Source organism: Macaca thibetana, chromosome 1 (genome assembly GCF_024542745.1).
Source record: "Macaca thibetana thibetana isolate TM-01 chromosome 1, ASM2454274v1, whole genome shotgun sequence".
In the NCBI taxonomy this organism is placed as follows: domain Eukaryota; kingdom Metazoa; phylum Chordata; class Mammalia; order Primates; family Cercopithecidae; genus Macaca; species Macaca thibetana.
Genome location: NC_065578.1, coordinates 42553227 through 42574298, shown reverse-complemented (window position 1 = coordinate 42574298; position 21072 = coordinate 42553227). Strand labels below are relative to the sequence as shown.

Here is a 21072-nt window from a genome sequence, read left to right as displayed (position 1 = left end):
ACACTGTCAGCCACCCCCTCTGGCCTGCTGGCAATGCCACAGGTGCCCAAGAAGATGGGGGATACCTGTGCCAGAAGCCAACCTGGTCTTTCCAAGGGGCAGCGCCCCCGTGAAGACAGAAGTGAGAGAATAAAGTTCCCTGCAGGTCCTCTATCACTTTTAGGTTGTATTTTTCAATTGCTGACATTTCAAAGGGGACCCTCCAGAAGCCCAGCTGGCTTCCCCTAAGGACTCCCCCTTTGCCGGGAGTGGATTTCCACATGTGCCTTTGATCTCATATAGATCAGGCTTTACAGTCACCAGTTCAGCTGCCAGTCCCTGGACTGGGGGTTGGTGTTTTCTACAGAAGAGGAATGGCCTCCCTCACCCTGCTCCCCACCCAGGCAGGGCAGCACAGGATCCAGCAACTCAGTGCTATCAAGACCCCCCAAAACCCCAATATACCCCACCTCAGAGGCCTTGCCTGGGCATCCTGAAGCCCCTGTTCCTTGCCATACACTGACGCCTGGCAGCTATAGCAAATGGCTCACGTTCTTTGTCAAAGGCCTGTAGTGAGATGGTTTTGTTTCCTTTGTTTTATGAGTTTGTTTAAAATTGAAATTAGTTATTTCCTTCTGCTGAACAGTATTAAATAGAGCAGGATGTTGAGTTTATCTGCTAGATTGAGGTTTAAAAAAAAAACAGAAAAGAAATCTTTGCCTAGTCCAGTGTCATGAGCGTTTCTCCAATTTTTTTTTAGTAGTTTCATAGTTTGAGGTCTTAGATTTAAGTCTTTTTTTTTTTTTCTTGAGATGGAGTCTTACTCTGTAGGCCAGGCCAGAGTACAGTGGCACGATCTTGGATCACTGCAACCTCTGCTGCCCAGGTTCAAGCGATTCTCCTGCCTCAGCCTCCTGAGTAGCTGGGATTACAGGTGCCTGCTACCACGCCCAGCTAATCTTTTTTTTTGTAGTTTTTTAGTAGAGATGGGGTTTCACATCTTAGCCAGGCTGGTCTTGAACTCCTGACCTCATGATCCACCCGCCTTGGCCTCCCAAAGTGCTGGGATTACAAGCATAAGCCACTGCGCCCGACCACATTTAAGTTTTTAATCCATTTTGATTTTATTTTTGTGAGATAAGAGTCTAGTTTCATCCTTCTGCATATGAAAATCCAGTCTTCCCAGAACTATTTATTGAAGAGACTGTTCTTTCCCCAATGTATGTTCTTGGCATCTTTGTCAAAAATGAGTTCACTGTAGATACATGGCTTCTGCATTCTCTATTCTGTTCTATTTGTCTATGTTGTCTGTTTTTATGCCAGCATCACGCTGTTTTTGATTACTATAGCTTTGTGGTATAATTTGAAGTCAGGTAATGTGATTCCTCTAGTTTTGTTTGTTTTGCTCAGAATAGCTTCAGCTATTCTGGGTCTTTTGTGGTTCCATATAAATTTTAAGATTGTTTTCTCTATTTCTATGAAGAATGTCATCGGTATTTTGATAGGAATTGTACTGAATCTGTAGACTGCTTTAGGTAGTGTGGGCATTTTAACAATATCGACTCTCCCAATCCATGAACATGGAATATCGTTCCAATTTTTGGAGTCCACTTCAATTTCTCTCATCAATGTTTTACAGTTTTCGTTGTAGAGATCTTTCACTTCTTTGGTTAAGTTAATTCCTAGGTATTTTATTTTAAACTATTGTAAATGGGATTACTTTCTTGATTTCTTCTTCACATTGTCTGTTGCTGGCATACAGAAATGCTACTGATTTTTTGTATGCTGATTTTGCATCTTGCAACTTTATTGAATTTATCAGTTCTGATAGTTTTTTGGTGGAGCCATTAGGTTTTTCCAAATAAAAGACCATATCATCTGTAAACAAGGATAATTTGACTTCTTTTTTTCCAATTTGGATGCCCTTTCTTTCTTTCTCTTGTCTGACTATTCTAGGTAGAACTTCCCTTCTTTTTTACGCTCAAAATCCTCTCCTTATCCCCCTAATGAATGCTCCTTCCTTCCCTTTACCCTCAGCAGGTAACTCCCACCCTGTGCCCTCTTCAAAGAGAAAGGAAGTCAGTCAATAGAAATGCCCAGGTTACCCCAACCTGGAGGGTACACTACTCTCCAACTCTCTGAAAGCATCCCCAAAGTCCACTGAATGTTTACATCTGTGTCTTTGTTCTTCCTTCAAGGTGCTGAAGAAAGGATTCCTCTTCCTCCTCATTTTCCCTATAGCTAATCTGTCCATCTAAATCTTGAGCCTTTTGTCTCTCTAATATCTTCATTATTTCTCCATGGGCTCCTTTTCTTCTACTTCAAACATAAATAAGTGTTCCCATCCTAAAATTGTATATAGACCCAGCAGTCCCTGTGGTGGCCCTCAGGATCTCACCTCTCTTTCCCCATCACACTCCTACAACCTGCCCCACATGCCCACTTCTCCCGGACCCTGACCCTATGGAACAACTACTTTTTTACTCCCTGTTCCCAATTGGAAAGTGGGTGGGGTGAGCCAGAAGAGGGAAAGCGGGACATTGTCTCACTCTACAGGCCCATGGGAAGGAAAATGAGCAGAACTGGAGCCATAAAAAGGTGAGAAAGACGTTCCTATTCATATTGTTTAGAATAATGAAAATTGGGACAACCCAAGTGGCCAAGAAGGGGCTGGCTAAACATATGATAAAATATGATGAAACAGTAAGTTAACAGGTCATTAAAAATCACGTTTTCAAATAATATTTAGTGACATAGAAGAACGCCCATACTATATGTTAAAAAAAAAAAAAAAAAAAAGCAGGACAGGCTAGGCATAGCAGCTTATGCCTATAATCCCAGTACTTTGGGAGGCTGAGGTGGGAGGATCACTTGAAGCCAGGAGTTTGAGACCAGCCTGGACAACATAACAAGATCCTGTCTCTACAAAAAAAATTTTTAAAAATTAGTCGGGTGTGGTGGCACACACCTGCAGTCCCAGCTATTTGGGAGGCTGAGGTGGGAGATCACTTAAGCCCAGAAGTTCAAGATTACATTGAGCTATGATCATGCCTCTGCACTCCAGCCTGGGCGACAGAGTGAGACCCTATGTCTTAAACAGAACAAAAAACAGGACATAAAATCATGTGTCTAGAATGAGTCTCTTGATTCTCCCTTTCTCTTTGGGTAAAGAGATGGAGGTGAGGGAGGAAAATTCCATAAAATGTTTGAATTTAAGCAAGGCACAGTGGCTCACGCCTGCAATCCCAGCACTTTGGGAGGCTGAAGCGGGCAGATCACAAGGTCAGGAGATGGAGACCATCCTGGCCAACACGGTGAAAGCCCGTGTCTACTAAAAATACAAAAAATTAGCCAGGCGTGCTGGCACGTGCCTGTAGTACCAGCTACTTGAAAGGCTGAGGCAGGAGAATCGCTTGAACCCAGGAGGTGGAGGTTGCAGTGAGCCCAGATTGCACCACTGCACTCCAGCCTGGGTAACAGAGTGAGACTCTGTCTCAAAAAAAACAAAACAAAACAAAACAAAAAGGTTAGAATTTAATACAATATCCAGAAACAACTGCTATTGTTTCTGAGTATTGTATTATAGATGAGTTTTGTTTTTTTCTTTATATTTTAATGTATTTTGCAAATCTTCTTTGATGAACATGTATTATATACATGAACTAACTTTTTTGAGACTTTTTTGAGACTAACTTTTTTGAGACTTTTGGGTCTCACTCTGTGGCCCAGGCTAGTCTCAAACTCCTGGCCTCAAATAATCCTTTCGCCTCAGCCTCCCAAGTAGCTGGGATTACAGGCATACACTGCTGTGCTGTGATTTAACAGGATACATCTTGTTTTTTTTTTTTTTTTTTGTAGACAGTCTCACTCTGTTGCTCAGGTTGGAGTGCAGTGGCGTGATCTTGGCTCATGGCAACCTCTGCCTCCCAGGTTCAAGCGATTCTCATGAGTTGGCCTCCCAAGCAGTGGGGATTACAGATATGCACCACCACACCCAGCTAATTTGTTGTTGTTATTGTATTTTTAGTAGACAGGGTTTCGCCGCATTGGCCAGGCTGGTCTCAAATGCTTGGCCTCATGTGATCCACCTGCCTTGGCTTCCCAAAGTGTTAGGATTACAGACGTGAGCCACTGCGCCCAGCCAGGATACATCTTGAGGGAGCTACAGATAAAATGAAAAGTCTGGCTCAGGGCGGCCAAGTGGCCCTGGGGCTTAACTGACGAAATCCTCTCCTTCCCTATAGCTGCTGTCCTTATTCAGGCCTCCTCCTCTCACCCATGCTACAATAATCTTCACCTATTCTCCCATCCAGACTTTGTCCCCAAATCCATCCTCCATATTAGCCACAAAATACTGTGATCTTCCCAGTGTACACATGTGATCTTGTTACTGTCCGTTTAAAACTTTCAATGGCTCTCCACCACCTATGACTAATTATTTTGATAGCTAACATTTGCACATTTTCTATGTGGCAAGCACAGTTCTAAGTGCTTGACATGAATTAATTCAATCACCATATGATATAGGCAATGTTAATATCCCCATTTGGAGAAAGGACACAGATGCACAGAAAGGTTAAGTAACTTGCGAAGGACATACGACCAGTAAGTGGTACAACCAGGAAGCAAACACAGGCAATGTGATTCCAGATCCAGTGCTCTTATTCTTCACACTGAACTCCCCCATAGAATAAAGCACAAAGTCCTTAGCGTCACATTCATGGCCTTTCATAACCAGCTTCCACTTATGTCTACAGTCTCTTTACCATCCCTTTCCACATTCAAATTTTACTCTGTTGACACTGAATAATATGTAGTTCCCTAAAATACCTGTGATTGAGAGTACAGGTTCATAGTACCATGTATTTGTTTTTGCTGGTCCCTCTGTCAGAAAAGTCCATTTCCCCTTCTTTGAATGGTTAACCTCAATTCTTTCTTCAAAACTCAGTTCAAATGCTGCTTTGGGCCAGACACAGTAGCTCATGCCTGTAATCCCAGCACTTTGGGAGACAGAGGCAGGTGGATCACTTGAGGTCAGAAGTTCGAGGCCAGCCTGGCCAACATGGTGAAACCCCGTCTCTACTAAAGAAAAAAAAAAAAAAATTAGCTGGGCGTGCTGGTGGGCACCTGTAATCCCAGCTACTTGAAAGGCTGAGGCAGGAGAATCGCTTGAACCCAGAAGGTGGAGGGTGCAGTGAGCCAAGGTTGCACCACTGCACTCTAGCCTGGGCAACAGAGCAAGACTCTGTCTCAAAAACACAAAAAACAAATGCTGCTTGGTCTGAAAGATTTCTCTGTTGTGGCCCCATGCTTGGTTGGGTGCTCCCTCTTGGTGCTCCAATAGCACCTGAGTCATCTTATCGGTGCCCTTATCACATTCAACTGCAATTACCTCCCTTTAATATCTGTCTTTCCCACTAAACTCTCAACTCTTCCCATCAGGAGAAAGACAAGATCTGATTCATCTGTGTGTTCAGGACCTGCTCAGGCCTGGTATAGATCAGGCTTCATTAAGTGTTTGCCAACCTGAACCAAGTTTTGAGTGATTATCTAACATCCATGCTCTCCCTGCCTTGGCTATCAGTGCCTGCAAAACCTGGCCCCCATCTGGGGATGCAGCCCACAACTGACAGTCCTAACAGCTATACTAGGAAAGCACTTTAAACTAGTGCAGAGGGTTGGCAATCCCTGCCCTGAGATCCAGGTATGCACCAATTTTGTAGATATATGTTTCAGACCCTTAGATCCTGTTCCCAATACCTTCTCTCTCAAAGCCAGTTTGATAGCTAAGGTGACAATGCAGCCATCAGGGACAGTTTCAGGGAAAGCCTTTACCAATGAGTTAAGGGTGGTTAAAAGCAGATGAGGGGAAACTGAGCCAATGCTTATCTAAGTCAAAAACAGATATTCCAGTAACAGACTTGGCCATTCTCCAAAAGGAGTGTCTTGTGATAGCCTCCTTGAGTGCTGGATAAGCCCTGTAATTATCTGTGTGGTCAGTATTATACCCAACAGTTCACATGGCCCTCAAAAAAACAAATGACCCACGCTGGGCGTGGTGGCTCACGCCTGTAATCCCAGCACTTTGGGAAGCCGAGGCAGGAAGATCACCTGAGGTCAGGAGTTCAAGACCAGCCTGGCCAACATGGCAAAACCCCGTCTTTAATAAAAAAAAAAAAAAAAAAAAAAAAAAAAAGCTGGGCCTGGTGGTGAGTACCTATAATCCCAGCTACTCGGGAGGCTGAGGCAGGAGAACCACTTGAACCCGGAGGGCAGAGGTTGCAGTGAGCCGAGATTGTGACATTGCACTCCAGCCTGGGCGAAAAGAGCAAAACTCTGTCTCAAAAAAACAAAAACCAAAAAAACCAAAAAATGACCCTCCTCTATTGTTGAAACCAATTATATTTCTGGGTGATTTGCTGTCTTTGAAAATCACAAAACTCTTCCAAAAGACCATCTCCTGAGGGTACAGCACATCAGCAAACCATCCAACAGAACTAAAGGAGAAGGGGGGAACAGAGAAAACAGACATCCAGTGGTCAGAACCAGAGATTTATAGAAGTGGTGAAAAAGGCAGTTGTCCAATCAACACCAACTGACCCAAAGTCTATGGGAAAGCCCTTTAAGTCCAGAGGAACTGGTTCTTCTCAAGAGGAGAGAGACTCATGAGAATGACTAGAAAACAGGTTCAAGAAGCCAGCAGAGCTGGAGATTTTGGGGACAAACAGCAGAGACAGGATAAGGACTTGGTCAGAGGACTAACAGAAATTTGGTCTGAGGGTACAAACTTGGAGAGATGATGCAATACCTGGTGGGACTGCAGTCCAATGATGGAGGAGTAGGCCTGGATAGTTATGTAGATTTCAGGCTGGAAGTCGATGCAAGATCCAGGCACTCGGAAGGGCTGAAGCAGCCCGCCTAGGCAGCGGGACAGGGCATGGAAAACTTCATCAAACAAGATCTCCCCTGTGGAATCATCCTGAGGGCAGAGAAAGAGCGCTCAAGGGCGTCCAAAGGCAGCCTTAACCAGAGGGCAGAAACATGCAGCTTCCATGGGTCAGTAGGACCCTTATCTTATGGCTGATCATACACCCAAATACAGTGCCATACATGGAACAGTTTCTGGGATGTTTTTTGGAAACAAAAACAACAAAACCAGGGTCTTGCTTTCTTGCCCAGGCTGGAGCGCAGCGGCCTGATCCTGGCTCACTGTAGCCTCGACCTCCTGGGCTCAAGCAATCCACCCACCTTAGTCTCCCGAGTAGCTAGGACAGGTTGCATGCCAGGATGCCTGGCTCATTTTTGTAGTTTTTATAGAAAGGGAGTTTTGCCTTGTGGCCCAGGCTAGTCTCGAACTCCTGAGCTCGAGCAATCAGCCCACCTCGGCTTCCCAAAGTGCTGCGATTGCAGGCATGAACCAGCACGGTTGGCCCAGTTCTGTTTTTAAACACCCACCATTCCTTTATAAGCCTGTCTTATCTCCAAAATGGTAGGCTGGGACCATTTTTCACTTCCCCACAGGCCTTTCCCTCTCCTCACCCCCCACCCTATCCTTTCTTCCCACAGTCTCCCTTCAATCCTTTACCACAATGCCAGTAGATGGGCTAAGGTCCAGCTCAATGACAAACCGATACTGCCAAGCCAGGAAGGTGACTCGGGTGGAAGGTACAAGGAGGAATGGCCTTGGGACCACTGGTTCATCTGGTTGCCACCCAGGGGGCAGGACACTGAGGACTTCCAATTCCTGTTCAGACTGAAGCTGAAAATTAGGATGGTAAGAAAAGGAAAGGATCAGGGAAGTACCCCTTTCTTCCCAGGACCTGCCTTCTATATCCCAAATGACACATCAATGGCTCCACCTCCTTCAATCTAATCATATACTCTTCCTCTCACTCTCTGGAAAAATTATTTTTTAAAATTTCCATCATCTTGTAGGCAGTCCCTTGCCCTAACCAGACTTAGAGCCCTCAGAGTTAGTCTCCCTCCCTGTCTGTTTCCAGCACTCTCCTAAAAAACAGATCCTTTTGGGCTGGCGTCTCACATCTTTCGTGTGTCTAGGGCTCACCAGCACCTCCTGGGATGTGGCCTGCACAGTTTGATGCAGATGATTGAGGAACCAAGCCAGGCGAACATTTCGGGAGATTCGATAATCCTTTTTCATTAACAGGAACACCTGCCCAGCTTCTTCCACCTGGGAACAAAGAGCCATTAACACATCTTCAAAAAATGTCACCAAGTACCTAGAACACACAGATCACTGTACAAGTAACTTGCCCAAGGAACTCACCATCTGTGAGAGGGAAAGCAGCAGAGGTGAAAAGGTTACCCCAACCTCCATGCCAGGTTTTCTTGGGGAGTCAATTCTCAACTCTCTGTTCCTGTTTGCTCGATACAGACCTCCATATAGATGAAGTGACCCTTCCATATTGTTTCCACAAAGTTTATGTGAGTTTCACCTATAAACTATAAGATTTTGAGGGCAAGGGCTGCGTCTTGATTCTATTTTTGTGCCCCTGTGCTTGGCAAATTGCTACAAACAGAGCAAATACTAGGACAAGTCCCTAATACATTACATGAATGCCAGATAGTTACTCCTAACAAATCTTGATAACAGCAGGCACTGAAGACATTTTCACCGAAGGAATAGCAAGCCTTCCGAATACCTCAAAATCAAATCTGTGTGGGTCACAGTCCCTATCTCTGCACTTTCAGTTGTCAGCCCTCTAGTTCTTGCCTCCATTGCCTCACAGGTGGCCACTTCAACAATGCCCTTGCCCATGTCCTTGTCCTTCCACTACACAAGTCCTGTCAAATCTTATCTCGGGATGAATTTGACATTTTCCCTTATCCATACATATACTATGGCAGCTGTGCTTGGACAGAAAGAAACTTGTCACCTTGCCAGCAGTGCCCACTCTAGCAGGACTTTGCCAGTCCTCTGAATTCTCCTGGCCAGCAGTCTTTCCTGTTCCCCACAGGAGGTTTTCCAATCCCTCAATCCCCTCCCAGCAGATAAACTTGCCCAAAGTTCACAAAGGAAACAGGTCAACTGGTCTGAACTCCCCAATGTCTCTTCCTGATTAATCCTTATCTGTCACATTCCTTACTCCCTTTCTCTTGTCTGTCCTACACAAAATGGCAAATTTCTCCTCCTGTGTCCCTGATTAATGAGGGGAAGAGCACCAGGTGGCAAGAACTGAAGAGCAGGTAGTAGAGGAGAAACAAACAGAAGTTAATAACTGCCTGTTGAGAACCATGATGTTGAAAGAAAGGAAGAATTTTTTTTTTCCAAAATGGGGAAATATGCATGGAGAGAAGACTGAAAAAGCCCTGGAAAACAATAATGAAGAGTTTTTGATGTCAGAGAAAAGAGTGGAGAACAGACACACAATGGCTGTGAAGTTCTAGAGTCTTTCTTCTGCTCCAAGACAGAAGAAAAGGGTAAAAAGATACAGAAAGAGGTACTGGAAAGTGATAAGGATGATAGCAGAAGACAAGAAAGAGGAACTCACATTTATTAAGCACCTAAAATATATGCAAAAGTACTCCGTAAAAAAAAAAAAAAAAAAAAAAAGGGCCAGGCACAGTGGCTCATGCCTATAATCCCAGAACTTTGGGAGGCCGAGGCGGGTAGACCACCTGAGGTCAGGAGTTCGAGACCAGTCTGGCCAACATGGTGAAACAAACCCCATCTCTACTAAAAATACAAAAATTAGCTAGGCGTGGTGGCGGGTGCCTGTAATCCCAGCTACTTGAGAGGCTGAGGCAGGAGAATCGCTTGAACCCAGGAGGTGGAGGTTGCAGTGAGCCAAGATCACACCCCTGCCCTCCAGTCTGGGCGACAGAGTGAGACTCCATCTCAAAAAAATAAAATAAAATAAAAAGAAAGAAAAAAAAGTACTCTGTAGAGGCCAAGTTCAAGAATTTCAGGTTCAGAAAGTCTGGGTTTGAATCCCAATTCAGCCTCTTATTAGCTGTGAGACAGTGGGAAGGGTGTATCACCTCTTTAAGCTTCAGTGTCCTCCTTTGTAAAATAGAGATAATTACAATACCCATCTAAAGTACTGTTCTATGGAGCAAGGAAAATCATGCATATGAAGTGCTCAGTACAATGCCTGGTAAAAGTTAACAATAACAGCTAGGCATAACGGTTCAAGCCTATGACCCCAACACTTTGGGAGACTGAGGTGGGCAGACCGTTTGCACCTAGGAGTTCAAGACCAGCCTGGGCAACACAATGAAACCTCAACTCTACTACAAAAAACACAAAAATTAGCCGGGCGTAGTGGCTCGCGCCTATAGTCCCAGCTGCTCTGGAGGCTGAGATGGGAAGATCACATGAGCCCAGGAGGTCGAGGCTGTAGCGAGCCATGATGGCACCACTGCACTCCAGCCTGAGCAACAGAGTGAGACTCTGTCCAAAAAAAAAAAAAAAAAAAGAGTCAACTATTACAGTTAACTATTACAACACTATACCAGGTTCTTTTTTTTTTTTTTTTTTTTTTTTTTAAGACACAGTTTTGTTCTTATTGTCCAGGCTGGAGTGGCACGATCTCGGCTCACTGCAAACTCCGCCTCCTGGGTTCAAGCGATTCTCCTGCCTCAGCCTCTTAAGTAGCTGGGATTACAAGCGCCTGCCACCAAGCCCAGCTAATTTTTGTATTTTTAGTAGAGACGGGGTTTCACCATGTTGGCCAGGATGGTCTCGATCTCCTGACCTCGGGTGATTCACCAGCCTTGGCCTCCCGAAGTGCTGGGATTACAAGCGTGAGCCACCACGCCCAGCCTATACTAAGTTTTTTACATAAGTAAGCTCATTCAGTATTCACAACAAAACATTTAACAGGAGAAAACAGAGGTCCAAAAAGTTAAGTGATTTAACATAAGTAGTAGGTGTAGGCTGAGAAGTCAAACCAAGGCCTGGTGAGCTGCAAAAGACCATCTACTGAGAGTGACAAATCGATAAAACTGAGGTCTCATGAGCATAAAAGATTTAGTCACGAAAAGGAACACAATGTGGGTAATTAGCAAAAAGGATGTTTTGACATAATCAGAAAGATAAAAAGAGAAGTTAAATATCAACATGTTGTGATTGCGTATTATATTATCTCTCAATAACATCTAAAATCACATCTTAGGGCCAGACACTGTGGCTCAGGCTTGTAATTTCAGCACTTTGGGAGGCCAAAGCGGGCAAATCACTTAAGCCCAGCAGTTTGAGAACAGTCTGGGCCACATGGTGAAAGTCCATCTCTAAAAAATAAAATACAAAAATTAGCTGGGCATGGTGGTGAGCACCTGTAGTCCTAGCTACTCGGGAGATTGAGGTAGGAGCATTGCTTAAGTCTGGGAGGTTGAGGTTGCAGTGAGCTATCATCATACCACTGCACTCCAGCCTGGGCAAAAGAGCAAGATTCTGTCTCAAAAAATAAATTTAAAAAAATAATAAAATGAAATTACACCTTGGGAGATACTACTCTCAACACTGTGTTGAGACAGGCCCTGGCTAGGTTTTTGGATTCATCCTTTGAGTGAGTTTAAGCTACTAAAGGGATTCCACAAGACAGTAACATTATATCTGCATTTAAAAAATTACCTCTGGTGGCTGGGCACTGTGGCTCATGCCTGTAATCCCAGCATTATGGGAGGCTGAGGCAGGCGGATCACGAGGTCAGGAGATCAAGACCATCCTGGCTAATGCAGTGAAACTCCGTCTCTACTGAAAGCACAAAAAATTAGCTGGGCGTGGTGGTGGGCACCTGTAGTCCCAGCTACTCGGGAGGCTGAGGCAGGAGAATGGCATGAACCCGGGAGGTGGAGCTTGCAGTGAGCTGAGATCCGGCCACTGCACTCCAGCCTAGCAAGACTCCATCTCAAAATAAAATAAAATAAAACAAAAAAATTCCCTCTGGCTACTGTGTGATTCAGAAAGCACCCCACCGCTAACAACTAGGGGAGATGACAGTGGCTTTGACAAGAGCTACTCAAACTAGCCATTCTGTGAACTGTGTGAGACCGGGTCTTGATGAGATAATGCCAGGATGCAAAACCACCCGTCTTTCATTGTGAAAGTCTTATTACGGAAAACAGAAAGTTAGCTGAACAGTGAACTTAGTTGCATTTCAAGGGATCTTTAGGACAGGACAGAAAAGAATTTGTGATTCATTATAAGTCAGGACACAGGAGGAAAGTAACAAAAAGGAAGGTGTCAAGGATGATTAAAGTAGCATTGGAAACCAGTATGCTGCAAAATGATTGTTTTTTTTTTTTTTGAGACGGAGTCTCGCTCTGTTGCTCAGGTTGGAGTGTAGTGGTGCGATCTTGGCTCACTGCAACTTCCGCCTTCCCAGTTCAAGCGATTCTCCCACCTCACCCTCCTGAGCAGCTGGGACTACAGGCGTGTGCCACCATGCCCGGCTATGTTTTACACTTTTAGTAGAGATGGTGTTTCACCATATTGGCCAGGCTGGTCTCGAACTCCTGACCTCGTGATCCGCGCACCTCCACCTCCCAAAGTGCTGGGAATACAGGCGTGAGCCACCGCACCCAACCTACTGCAAAATGATTTCTAAGTTAGCTACAAAAATTAGATAGTTATTCCTGACTACCACACCCCATCGAAAAGTTCCATCAAATTGTATATCTTATTGCCATGCTCCTAAAAGCAGAAAAGAGGTCTATTTATTGGCAAAGAAAGAAATCACAGCAATTACTTGCCCTTTCTTTCTCTGATCCTTGGTTTTAAGGTGGGATACTAAACCAGGCAACCTCTCCTTCAGGTTTCAGTTAGCTAGTGTGGGTGGGATATTATGTGTTGACTATGCTGGATCCTGCCAAAGTTCTTATCTAAAAAAGGATGTACAAGAGACTTACTGGAGTTTTAAAAAAGAATATTTTTGTTAAGGGATGGTTTGGGGCTCCGAACATTATCATAATAGGAAGGCTATCCTAATTCAGCAGCCATTCATTTATCACTGTATTTCCAGAGCCCAGTGCAGTGCCTGGCACATAGGATGTTCAAAAAAATTGTGCTAAATAAGTGAATTTGCTATGGTTTTTTCTCCCCACCACCACCTTCTCCCCTCTCACTATATGTTCTAAGCAAAGCAAACTGGACTTTTAAAACTAATCATAATTAGTACAGCTTTTCTCAAGATGAGATCATCTTAACACTAGTGTCAATACTACTTTCCTTTTGTTCTTTGGTATTAAATACTTTTTTTTTCCAGATGCCAGCCCGTTTCAGCTACGCAAGGAGAAACCAAGGAAAAGCGTTTCGGCCACATAAGGCCAGGGTTAAAAGGGGAAGAGCACGTGGTCATGGGTCAGCACTATAAGGACAGAGTTGGGCACGTGGTCACCTCATCTTCTAGGACTAAAATCATGGCAAATCTAGGTTTAATAAATGAACCTTTCCATGACTGTCTGCACTAAGTTAGGGTCCTATGTTGGGCATTCACACAGCACTCTGTATTTTTTCTTCATGACACCTGCCAGAGTTTATAATTAAGAATTTGTAGGGGCTGGCCGTAGTGGCTCACACCTGTAATCCCAGCACTTTGGGAGGCCAAGAGCTTGAGACAAGCCTGGCTAACGTGGCAAAACCCCACCTCTACTAAAAAATAAAAAAATTAGCTGGGCATAGTGGAGCACATCTGTAGTCCCAGCTACTCAGGGGACCGAGACAGGAGAATGGCTTGAACCCAGGAGGTGGAGGCTACAGTGAACCAAGATTGCACCACTGCACTCCAGCCTGGGCAACAGAGCAAAACTCCATCCATCTCTCCATCTTAAAAAAAAAAAAAAAAAAAAAAGGCCGGGCGCGGTGGCTCAAGCCTGTAATCCCAGCACTTTGGGAGGCCGAGACAGGCGGATCACGAGGTCACAAGATCAAGACTATCCTGGCTAACACGGTGAAACCCCGTCTCTACTAAAAAATACAAAAAACTAGCCGGGCGAGGTGGCGGGCGCCTGTAGTCCCAGCTACTCCGGAGGCTGAGGCAGGAGAATGGCGTGAACCCGGGAGGCGGAGCTTGCAGTGAGCTGAGATCCGGCCACTGCACTCCAGCCTGGGCAAAGAATTTGTATACTTTAATGTTTGTTTCCCGTATAAGTCTGAAGATCTAGTGAGGTAGAGGCCATCTCTATATATTATTTCTCTCTCTCTTTTTTTTTTTTTAGATGGAGTCTCGCTCTGTCGCCCAGGCTGGAGCGTGGTGGCGTGATACAGCTCACTGCAAGCTCCACCTCCTGGGTTCACACCATTCTCCTGCCTCAGCCTCCCGAGTAGCTGGGACTACAGGTGCCTACCACCTCGCCCGGCTAATTTTTTGTATTTTTAGTAGAGATGGGGTTTCACTATGTCAGCCAGGATGGTCTCGATCTCCTGACCTCGTGATCTGCCTGTCTAGGCCTCCCGAAGTGCTGGGATTACAGGAGTGAGCCACCACGCCCGGCCTTTTCTTGTTTTTTGTTTTTTGAGATGGAGTCTTGCTCTGTTACCCAGGATGGAGTGCAGCGGTGCCACCTTGGCTCACTGCAACCTCTGCCTCTTGGGTTCAAGTGATTCTTCTGCTTCGGGCTCCTGAGTAGCTGGGACTATAAATACGTGCCACCACATTCACTTAATTTTTGTATTTTCAGTAAAGGCAGGGTTTTGCCATGTTAGCCAGGCTGGTCTCGAACTTCTACCTCAGGTGATCCACCAGCCTCAGCCTCCCAAAGTGCTGGGATTACAGCTGTAAGCCACCACACCTGGCCTATACATTGTTTCCTGCTGTAACTCTAGCGCCTAGCACAGTGCCAAGACATACTAAGTGTTCCAATAATAATTGTTGAATACATGTATGAACAAGGAAAACTAATCTCACAAGCTGTATTTATTGTTTCCAGCTATCTTTAATTTGTTACCAATAATTTCTAATTTTTCACTCTTCTATGAACATGGTTTTTGTTGCTGAAGAGTTCCTGTCCTTTATTCACTTCATCTTCCAATCATTTATGGAAAAAGTAAGCTATTCCATTTTTGGAGTTTTTCCTTTGCTTCCAGAAATGTTGTTTTTACCATGTTTTCACTAGTATCTTCTTTTTTATTGTTCCTGGAACCCTGAGGGAGTGCAAATGGGGGTTCTAACAGATTTGCTTTACGTTCCATTAGCTTTGTTTTAGAAAGAACAGTGTTACAGAAAGAAAGTGTTGTGATTTGATAGCTAAGACTCTGGGTGAGCTTCCTCCTGTATAAAAATACCACCTAGCCCAATGATGTGTGAAAGCACCTTGTAAAAAGTAATGTGTATAAATGCACAAATTAGTAATAACAAAGTGTTGCTGTTTACCTCGCTTCTTTGAATCAGAAGTCCTGCACAGCCATTCACTTCAGTTTTTTTTTACCCCATACCTGTTTAGTTGGCAGAGTTGGGAATGTCTTCACATAGAGCCAGAATCTGTCTTTTTGATAATATCTTGAAAGCTTAAAATCTGTTGTCTTGAAAATATCTAACCCACTTTTTGTTTTACCTTCTAAGGCCACACAGGGAGAATCTGACCCTCTGCCAAATGAGAGTCTATTAAACACGTGATGACAGCCCCGAGTCTTTGCTTTTCTAAAATAAACATCTTTTGGGTTATTTAAGTATCTCTCAAATGGCATGGTTTCAAGTTTCCTCACTATTTTATATCTTAGATTATGTGCCCATGAATGAATTCTGGCTGGGCTACTTTACAACTTAAAATGTGGGGACCAGAATGGAACATAATACTCAAGTGAGATCACAGATTCAGATTCTCCTACATTATACTTGCTCAGGAAACCTCCATGACTTTCTCACTTGTGCTGCTGTCCAAACACATCTCCCATTTTATCCTCATGCAGCTGGCTTTTTTGGACACATAAAATTATTCAATTAGTCCTGTCACATTGGATAAATTCAGTCTATTATTTTACAGTGAAGCTTAGAGTGTTGTTTCTTCTTCTACTAAATCTCTCCAGTTTGATTTCCATGCTAATTGGTTCAGGGTGCTATCGTGCCCTCACTGAACTCCAAAAAGAACAAAGGCAAGGTAAGCATGCATGCATTCACTCAACAAATTTATGAAAAGCCTGGTACATGCTAGGCACTGGGCTAGGTACTAATGATACAATGAAAAGCAAAAACATGCATTTCCTGCTCTCATAAAACTTACTCTATAATGAAGGACAAAAACATTGAACAAATAATCACTGTAACTACTGTATAATTACACACTGAGTAAGTGCTCTGAAGGATAAGAATGTGGTTCTACAAAAACAAGTAACAGCCAGGTGCAGTGGCTCATGCCTGCAATCCCAGCACTTTGGAAGACCAAAGTGGGCAGATCACTTGAGCCTCAGGAGTTTGAGACCAGCCTGGGCAACATGGCAAAACCCTGTCTTTACAAAAAAATTATGAAAATTAGCTGGGTGTAGTGTCATGTGGCTGTAGTCCCAGCTACTTAGGAAACTAAGGTGGGAGGATCGCCTGAGCCCAGAGAGGTTGAGGCTTCAGTGAGCCATGACTGTACCACTGCACTCCAGCCTGGGTGACAGAGCGAGACCACATGCCCCATTCCCTGACCTCCCCCTCCCCACAAAAAAGCAAGCAAGTAACAAAATAACCTGATTCAGGCTAATACCTTAAGAGAAAGTGATGCTAAAGGTTGAGCAGTGTTTGTTAAGTGAGGAGAGAATGGGGATAAACGAGATGGAGGACACAGACTACTAGACAGCTTTCTTTCGATTACCAGTTAGTAGGCCACTGAATTTTACTACTGTACAGCTTCCATTTTTCCCACCTTTCCTTGAACGTTATTTTGAATGATGGACTGACTCTCCAAAGGCACAATGACGTCTAGTTCATCAATCAGTTTTTACAGAATCCACCTTCCTGAAATCAGGAACATTTGCTGAACATTTGCCTACCCTTCTTGCAACATGCCCCTTCACATATGATCCTTCAAAGCCAACAACTATATTTTTTTTTTTTTTTTTTTGAGACAGAGTTTCACTCTTGTTGCCCAGGCTAGAGTATAATGGCGCCATCTTGGCTCACTGCAACCTTTGCCTCCTGGGTTTAAGCGATTCTCCTGCCTCAGCCTTCAGAGTAGCTGGGATTACAGGCATGCACCACCACGCCCGGCTAATTTTGTATTTTTGGTAGAGATGAGGTTTCTCCATGTTGGTCAGGCTGGTCTCGAACTCCTGACCTCAGGTGATCCACCCACCTCGGCCTCCCAAAGTGTTGGTGTTACAGGCATGAGCCACCATGCCCAGCCCAACAACTATATTTTCAAAACATAATTTCTAAGTTCTCTTCACCTTCAAGATGTAATTTATCATAACTAGAAGACTTAATAATTTAAGCAGCTAGAATGGTGTTTTTCAAAGTGCGATCCAAGGACCAGCTGCATGAATAATCACCTGAAGTGCTTATGAAAATACAGAGTTGAGTCCCAGGCACCATCCCAGACCAACTGAATTAACAGTTGATGGGCTCCAGACTGGGTGCTGCAGCTCACACCTGTAGTCCCAGCTACTCGGGAGGCTGAGGCACAAGAATTGCTTGAACCTGGGAGGCGGAGGTTGCGGTGAGCCAAGATCACGCCACTGCACTCCAGTCTGGGCGACAGTGCAAGACTCCATCTCCAAAAAAAAAAAACAGAGTTGATGGGCTCCAGAATCTACATTCTAACAAGGTCTCCAAGTGATTCTTCCACGTTAACACTTGAGAATCCCTGGATTAGTTCTCAGAGCATCCACACTCACATGGAGCTTCAAGTCCTCATATTAATCCCTCTTGAGTCTAAAGTTCATTACTCTTGGAATAGTCTCGCAAGGTAGACAAAATAGTTTCGGAGTCAGGGACCTGGATTCAAATCTGGTTCTATCATTTGCTATCTAGGTGACCTTGGACAGGTTACTTAATTTTTCCAGGCCTCAGTTTCTTTATTGATAGCATGTGGATAAGATTATCTTCATAGGGATGTTGTTGCAATTAAACAGGAGGGGAAGGCTATCATTCTTTGGAACATTTATTGAGGCCTACATACCATTTATACCAAGATGAATAAAACATTACCAGGCACTGTGCTGCATACCATGTATACCAGGATGAATGAAGCATGGTCCATCTCATTAATTTGTTGCTTTGTCTTTTTGTACCTGTCCCTTTGTGATTAAGGTCTGATTTGTTTAGCCTTTTCTAACCCTTGTGCTGTCTTTTGTTAACACATTCCCACAAAATAATGCGGATTATTTCCCCTCTTGAACTGGTTAAACTCTTCTTACCACTATACATCAAAGTCCTGAGCCTTTAGCATGGCCTCAAGCTGCATCTACTCCAGCCTTATTTCTCATCAATTCCCACTCAGTTAAATGCATGTATTCCAGTGTTACAGCACCTAGGATCAAATGCTTGTTCCGCTGATTATTAACTATATGGCTTTGGCAGAGACTTACACTCTCTGTGCCTTAGTTTCCTCATCTGTGAAACTGGGATAATAAAAGTGCTTATTTTCGGATAATTTTTGAGTATCAGATGATACTCAGGAAGCATTCAGTAAGTGCTAGCTATTCTCATTGTCATACTGCATCCACACTAGGAGTTGCTTCCTCTTAGTTCTCTGAAGGCTCCAATGGGCTCCTTCTCACCTGAAGATCTTCACTATTCCCTTTGCCTGCAACGCTCTCTGCCTCTTCTTTCAGACAACTTCTACCTATTCAGGCTTCAGTTTAAATGTCATTCTTCTGAGTCTCCCTGATTCACAACCACTTCTTAACAAGGTAGGTTGAGAACCACTGTTAAACACCCTAATTCACTCCTTTACAGCACTTATTATCCTAATTCAATCCTGTTTTCTCCATAAAGATAGGGACCATGTCTGTCTTACACTGCTGTGTATCCACCCTGATACTTAGCACAATTCTGACTCATACCAGCACTTGTAAAATATTTCAAGTGCATGATGAATGAATGATTTCCTAAATCTGACTATACCTAATCTTTCTCTCTTGGGATCCTAACAGCCTCTAAAAGTCAATCACTTTATCATAGGGCAGAACTCTTCAGTCTCTTTACCATGTGATAAAATTTTCAGAAATGCAAATCAGGAACTTAAAAAATGCTCAACTTAGGCCGGGCCCACCCCGCCTGTAATCGAGCACTTTGGGAGGCCAAGGTGGGAGGATGACGAGGTCAGGAGATCGAGACCATCCTGGCTAACACGGTGAAACCCCGTCTCTACCAAAAATACAAAAAATTAGCCGGGCATGGTGGTGGGCGCCTGTAGTCCCAGCTACTCGGGATGCTTAGGCAGGAGAATGATGTGAACCCGGGAGGCGGAGCTTGCAGTGAGCCAAGATGGCGCCACTGCACTACAGCTTGGGCAGCAGAGCAAGACTTCATCTCAAAAAAAAAAAAAAAAAAAAAGCTTACCTTTTGGCTGAGACTCCCAGGATTGTGTGTCTTGACTTGAAATTACTTTAAATCTGTACTGCTCTATATGGTAAAGACTACCATATGGGGCTACTGAGCACCTACAATGTTGCTAGACCAAAATGGATGTGCTATAAGTGTAAAATACAACACTAGATTTTAAAGACTTGGTACCAAAAAAATGTTAAATATCTCACAATATTTTGTATTTTATTACATTTTGAAAATGTTGGGAGTTTGGGTTAAATATATCTTTAAAATTTGTTTCATTTATTTTTTTATGTGGCTATCAGAAAACCTAATATTACACACATGGCTTGCTTCAGATTTCTACAGGACGGTGTCGTTCTAGACTATCTGCCTAAAAGGTAGGTTGTATTTCCCCACAACATCCCTCCACGTCCTTTCACTTTCTAATGAAACATCCTCTAAACTGTTTCATAGTTTTTCTTGTATTAATATTTCTGATTGATCTTGACTGATATTTCTGATGCATGGGCTATTTTACCACCTCTGTGAACATGACTATTTTAAAAAAGGCATGGTTTCCCATCACCATATTCAATATTGGGTCTTATCACACCAAATCCCAGTGAACAGGAGATTTACCATTCTGTGGCTACTTTATTATTTACACTATGAACAATATGGTTAAGAACACAAGGACTGGAGCCTGGCCATCTGTTTTGGAGTCCTGATTATAATATTTAACAGCTGTGTAACTTTGTTACTTTTTTTTTTTTTTTTTTTTTTTGAGACAGAGTTTCACTCTTGTTGCCCAGGCTGGAGTACAATGGCCTGATCTCAGCTCATCGCAACCTCTACCTCCCCGGTTCAAGCGATTCTTCTGCCTCAGCCTCTTGAGTAGCTGGGATTACAGGCCTGCGCCACCATGCCCAGCTAATTTTGTATTTTTGGTATAGACAGGCTGTCTCCATATTGGTCAGGCTGGTCTCGAACTCCTGACCTTAGGTGATCTGCCCCTTGGCCTCCCAAAGTGTTGGGATTACAGGTGTGAGCCACTGCGCCCAGCCTACTTTGTTACTCTTAATATCTCTGTGCCTCAGTTCCTAAACCAAAAAAAAGGAGATAACAGTGTCCACTTCATAGGGCTGACAGAATAAACTGATACTGGTAAAGGGCTTAGAATGGTGCCAAGCATGCAGTATGTATGCAGTAATGAATACTATTTGTATCATTATACACATCTCTCACCCTTTCCACCTACTAATATACTGGCACCTTTCCTAGTGGTGGTGTTTTATCCAAATCTGAGATTTTAAGCTCAGATCTTCTAACTCCAAATTGCTACTTCCTGGATGAGTGGCATTTGAGTAAGGTACTAAATCTTTCTCATTTTTCAGTTTTCTCCTCTGTGAGAACGCCATCTTCCTTGCAGAAGTCTGAATGACACAATGTATATAAGGTTCCTTGCATGTTCCTTAGCATCTAATGAATATCTCATATCCCCTTTCTGGTTTATTACATGTGATCCTTACAACACACTGTAAGACACATATTTTATAAAGAAGGAAACAGGATCGGGGAAGACTCGCCTGAGCTTCCACAGATTAGCTACATGACAGCGCCAATATTGGAGCGAGGTCTCAGTCCGACTCAAATGTTTTTTTCATGAAATTAAAGC

The 21072-nt window shown here is 43.7% G+C and overlaps 2 protein-coding genes across 8 annotated transcripts in view; one reads left to right on the top strand and one right to left on the bottom strand.

Annotated features, from left to right (window-relative positions):
* Positions 1–21072, top strand: part of MED8 (mediator complex subunit 8) — a 230870-nt gene that overhangs the window by 203349 nt on the left and 6449 nt on the right. The window lies entirely within an intron of this gene.
* SZT2 (SZT2 subunit of KICSTOR complex) overlaps positions 1–21072 on the bottom strand; it is a 64814-nt gene that overhangs the window by 43200 nt on the left and 542 nt on the right. For 2 of the 7 annotated variants that reach the window (XM_050797203.1, XM_050797212.1), the window contains exons 2-4: positions 8021–8170; positions 7565–7738; positions 6788–6958 (exon numbers count right to left, since the gene is read on the bottom strand). In XM_050797203.1, the coding sequence (XP_050653160.1) occupies positions 6788–6958; positions 7565–7738; positions 8021–8170 (495 nt within the window). The remainder of the gene's footprint in view (positions 1–6787; positions 6959–7564; positions 7739–8020; positions 8171–21072) is intronic. The other 5 variants (XM_050797220.1, XM_050797244.1, XM_050797224.1 and 2 more) reach the window with 4 other exon arrangements.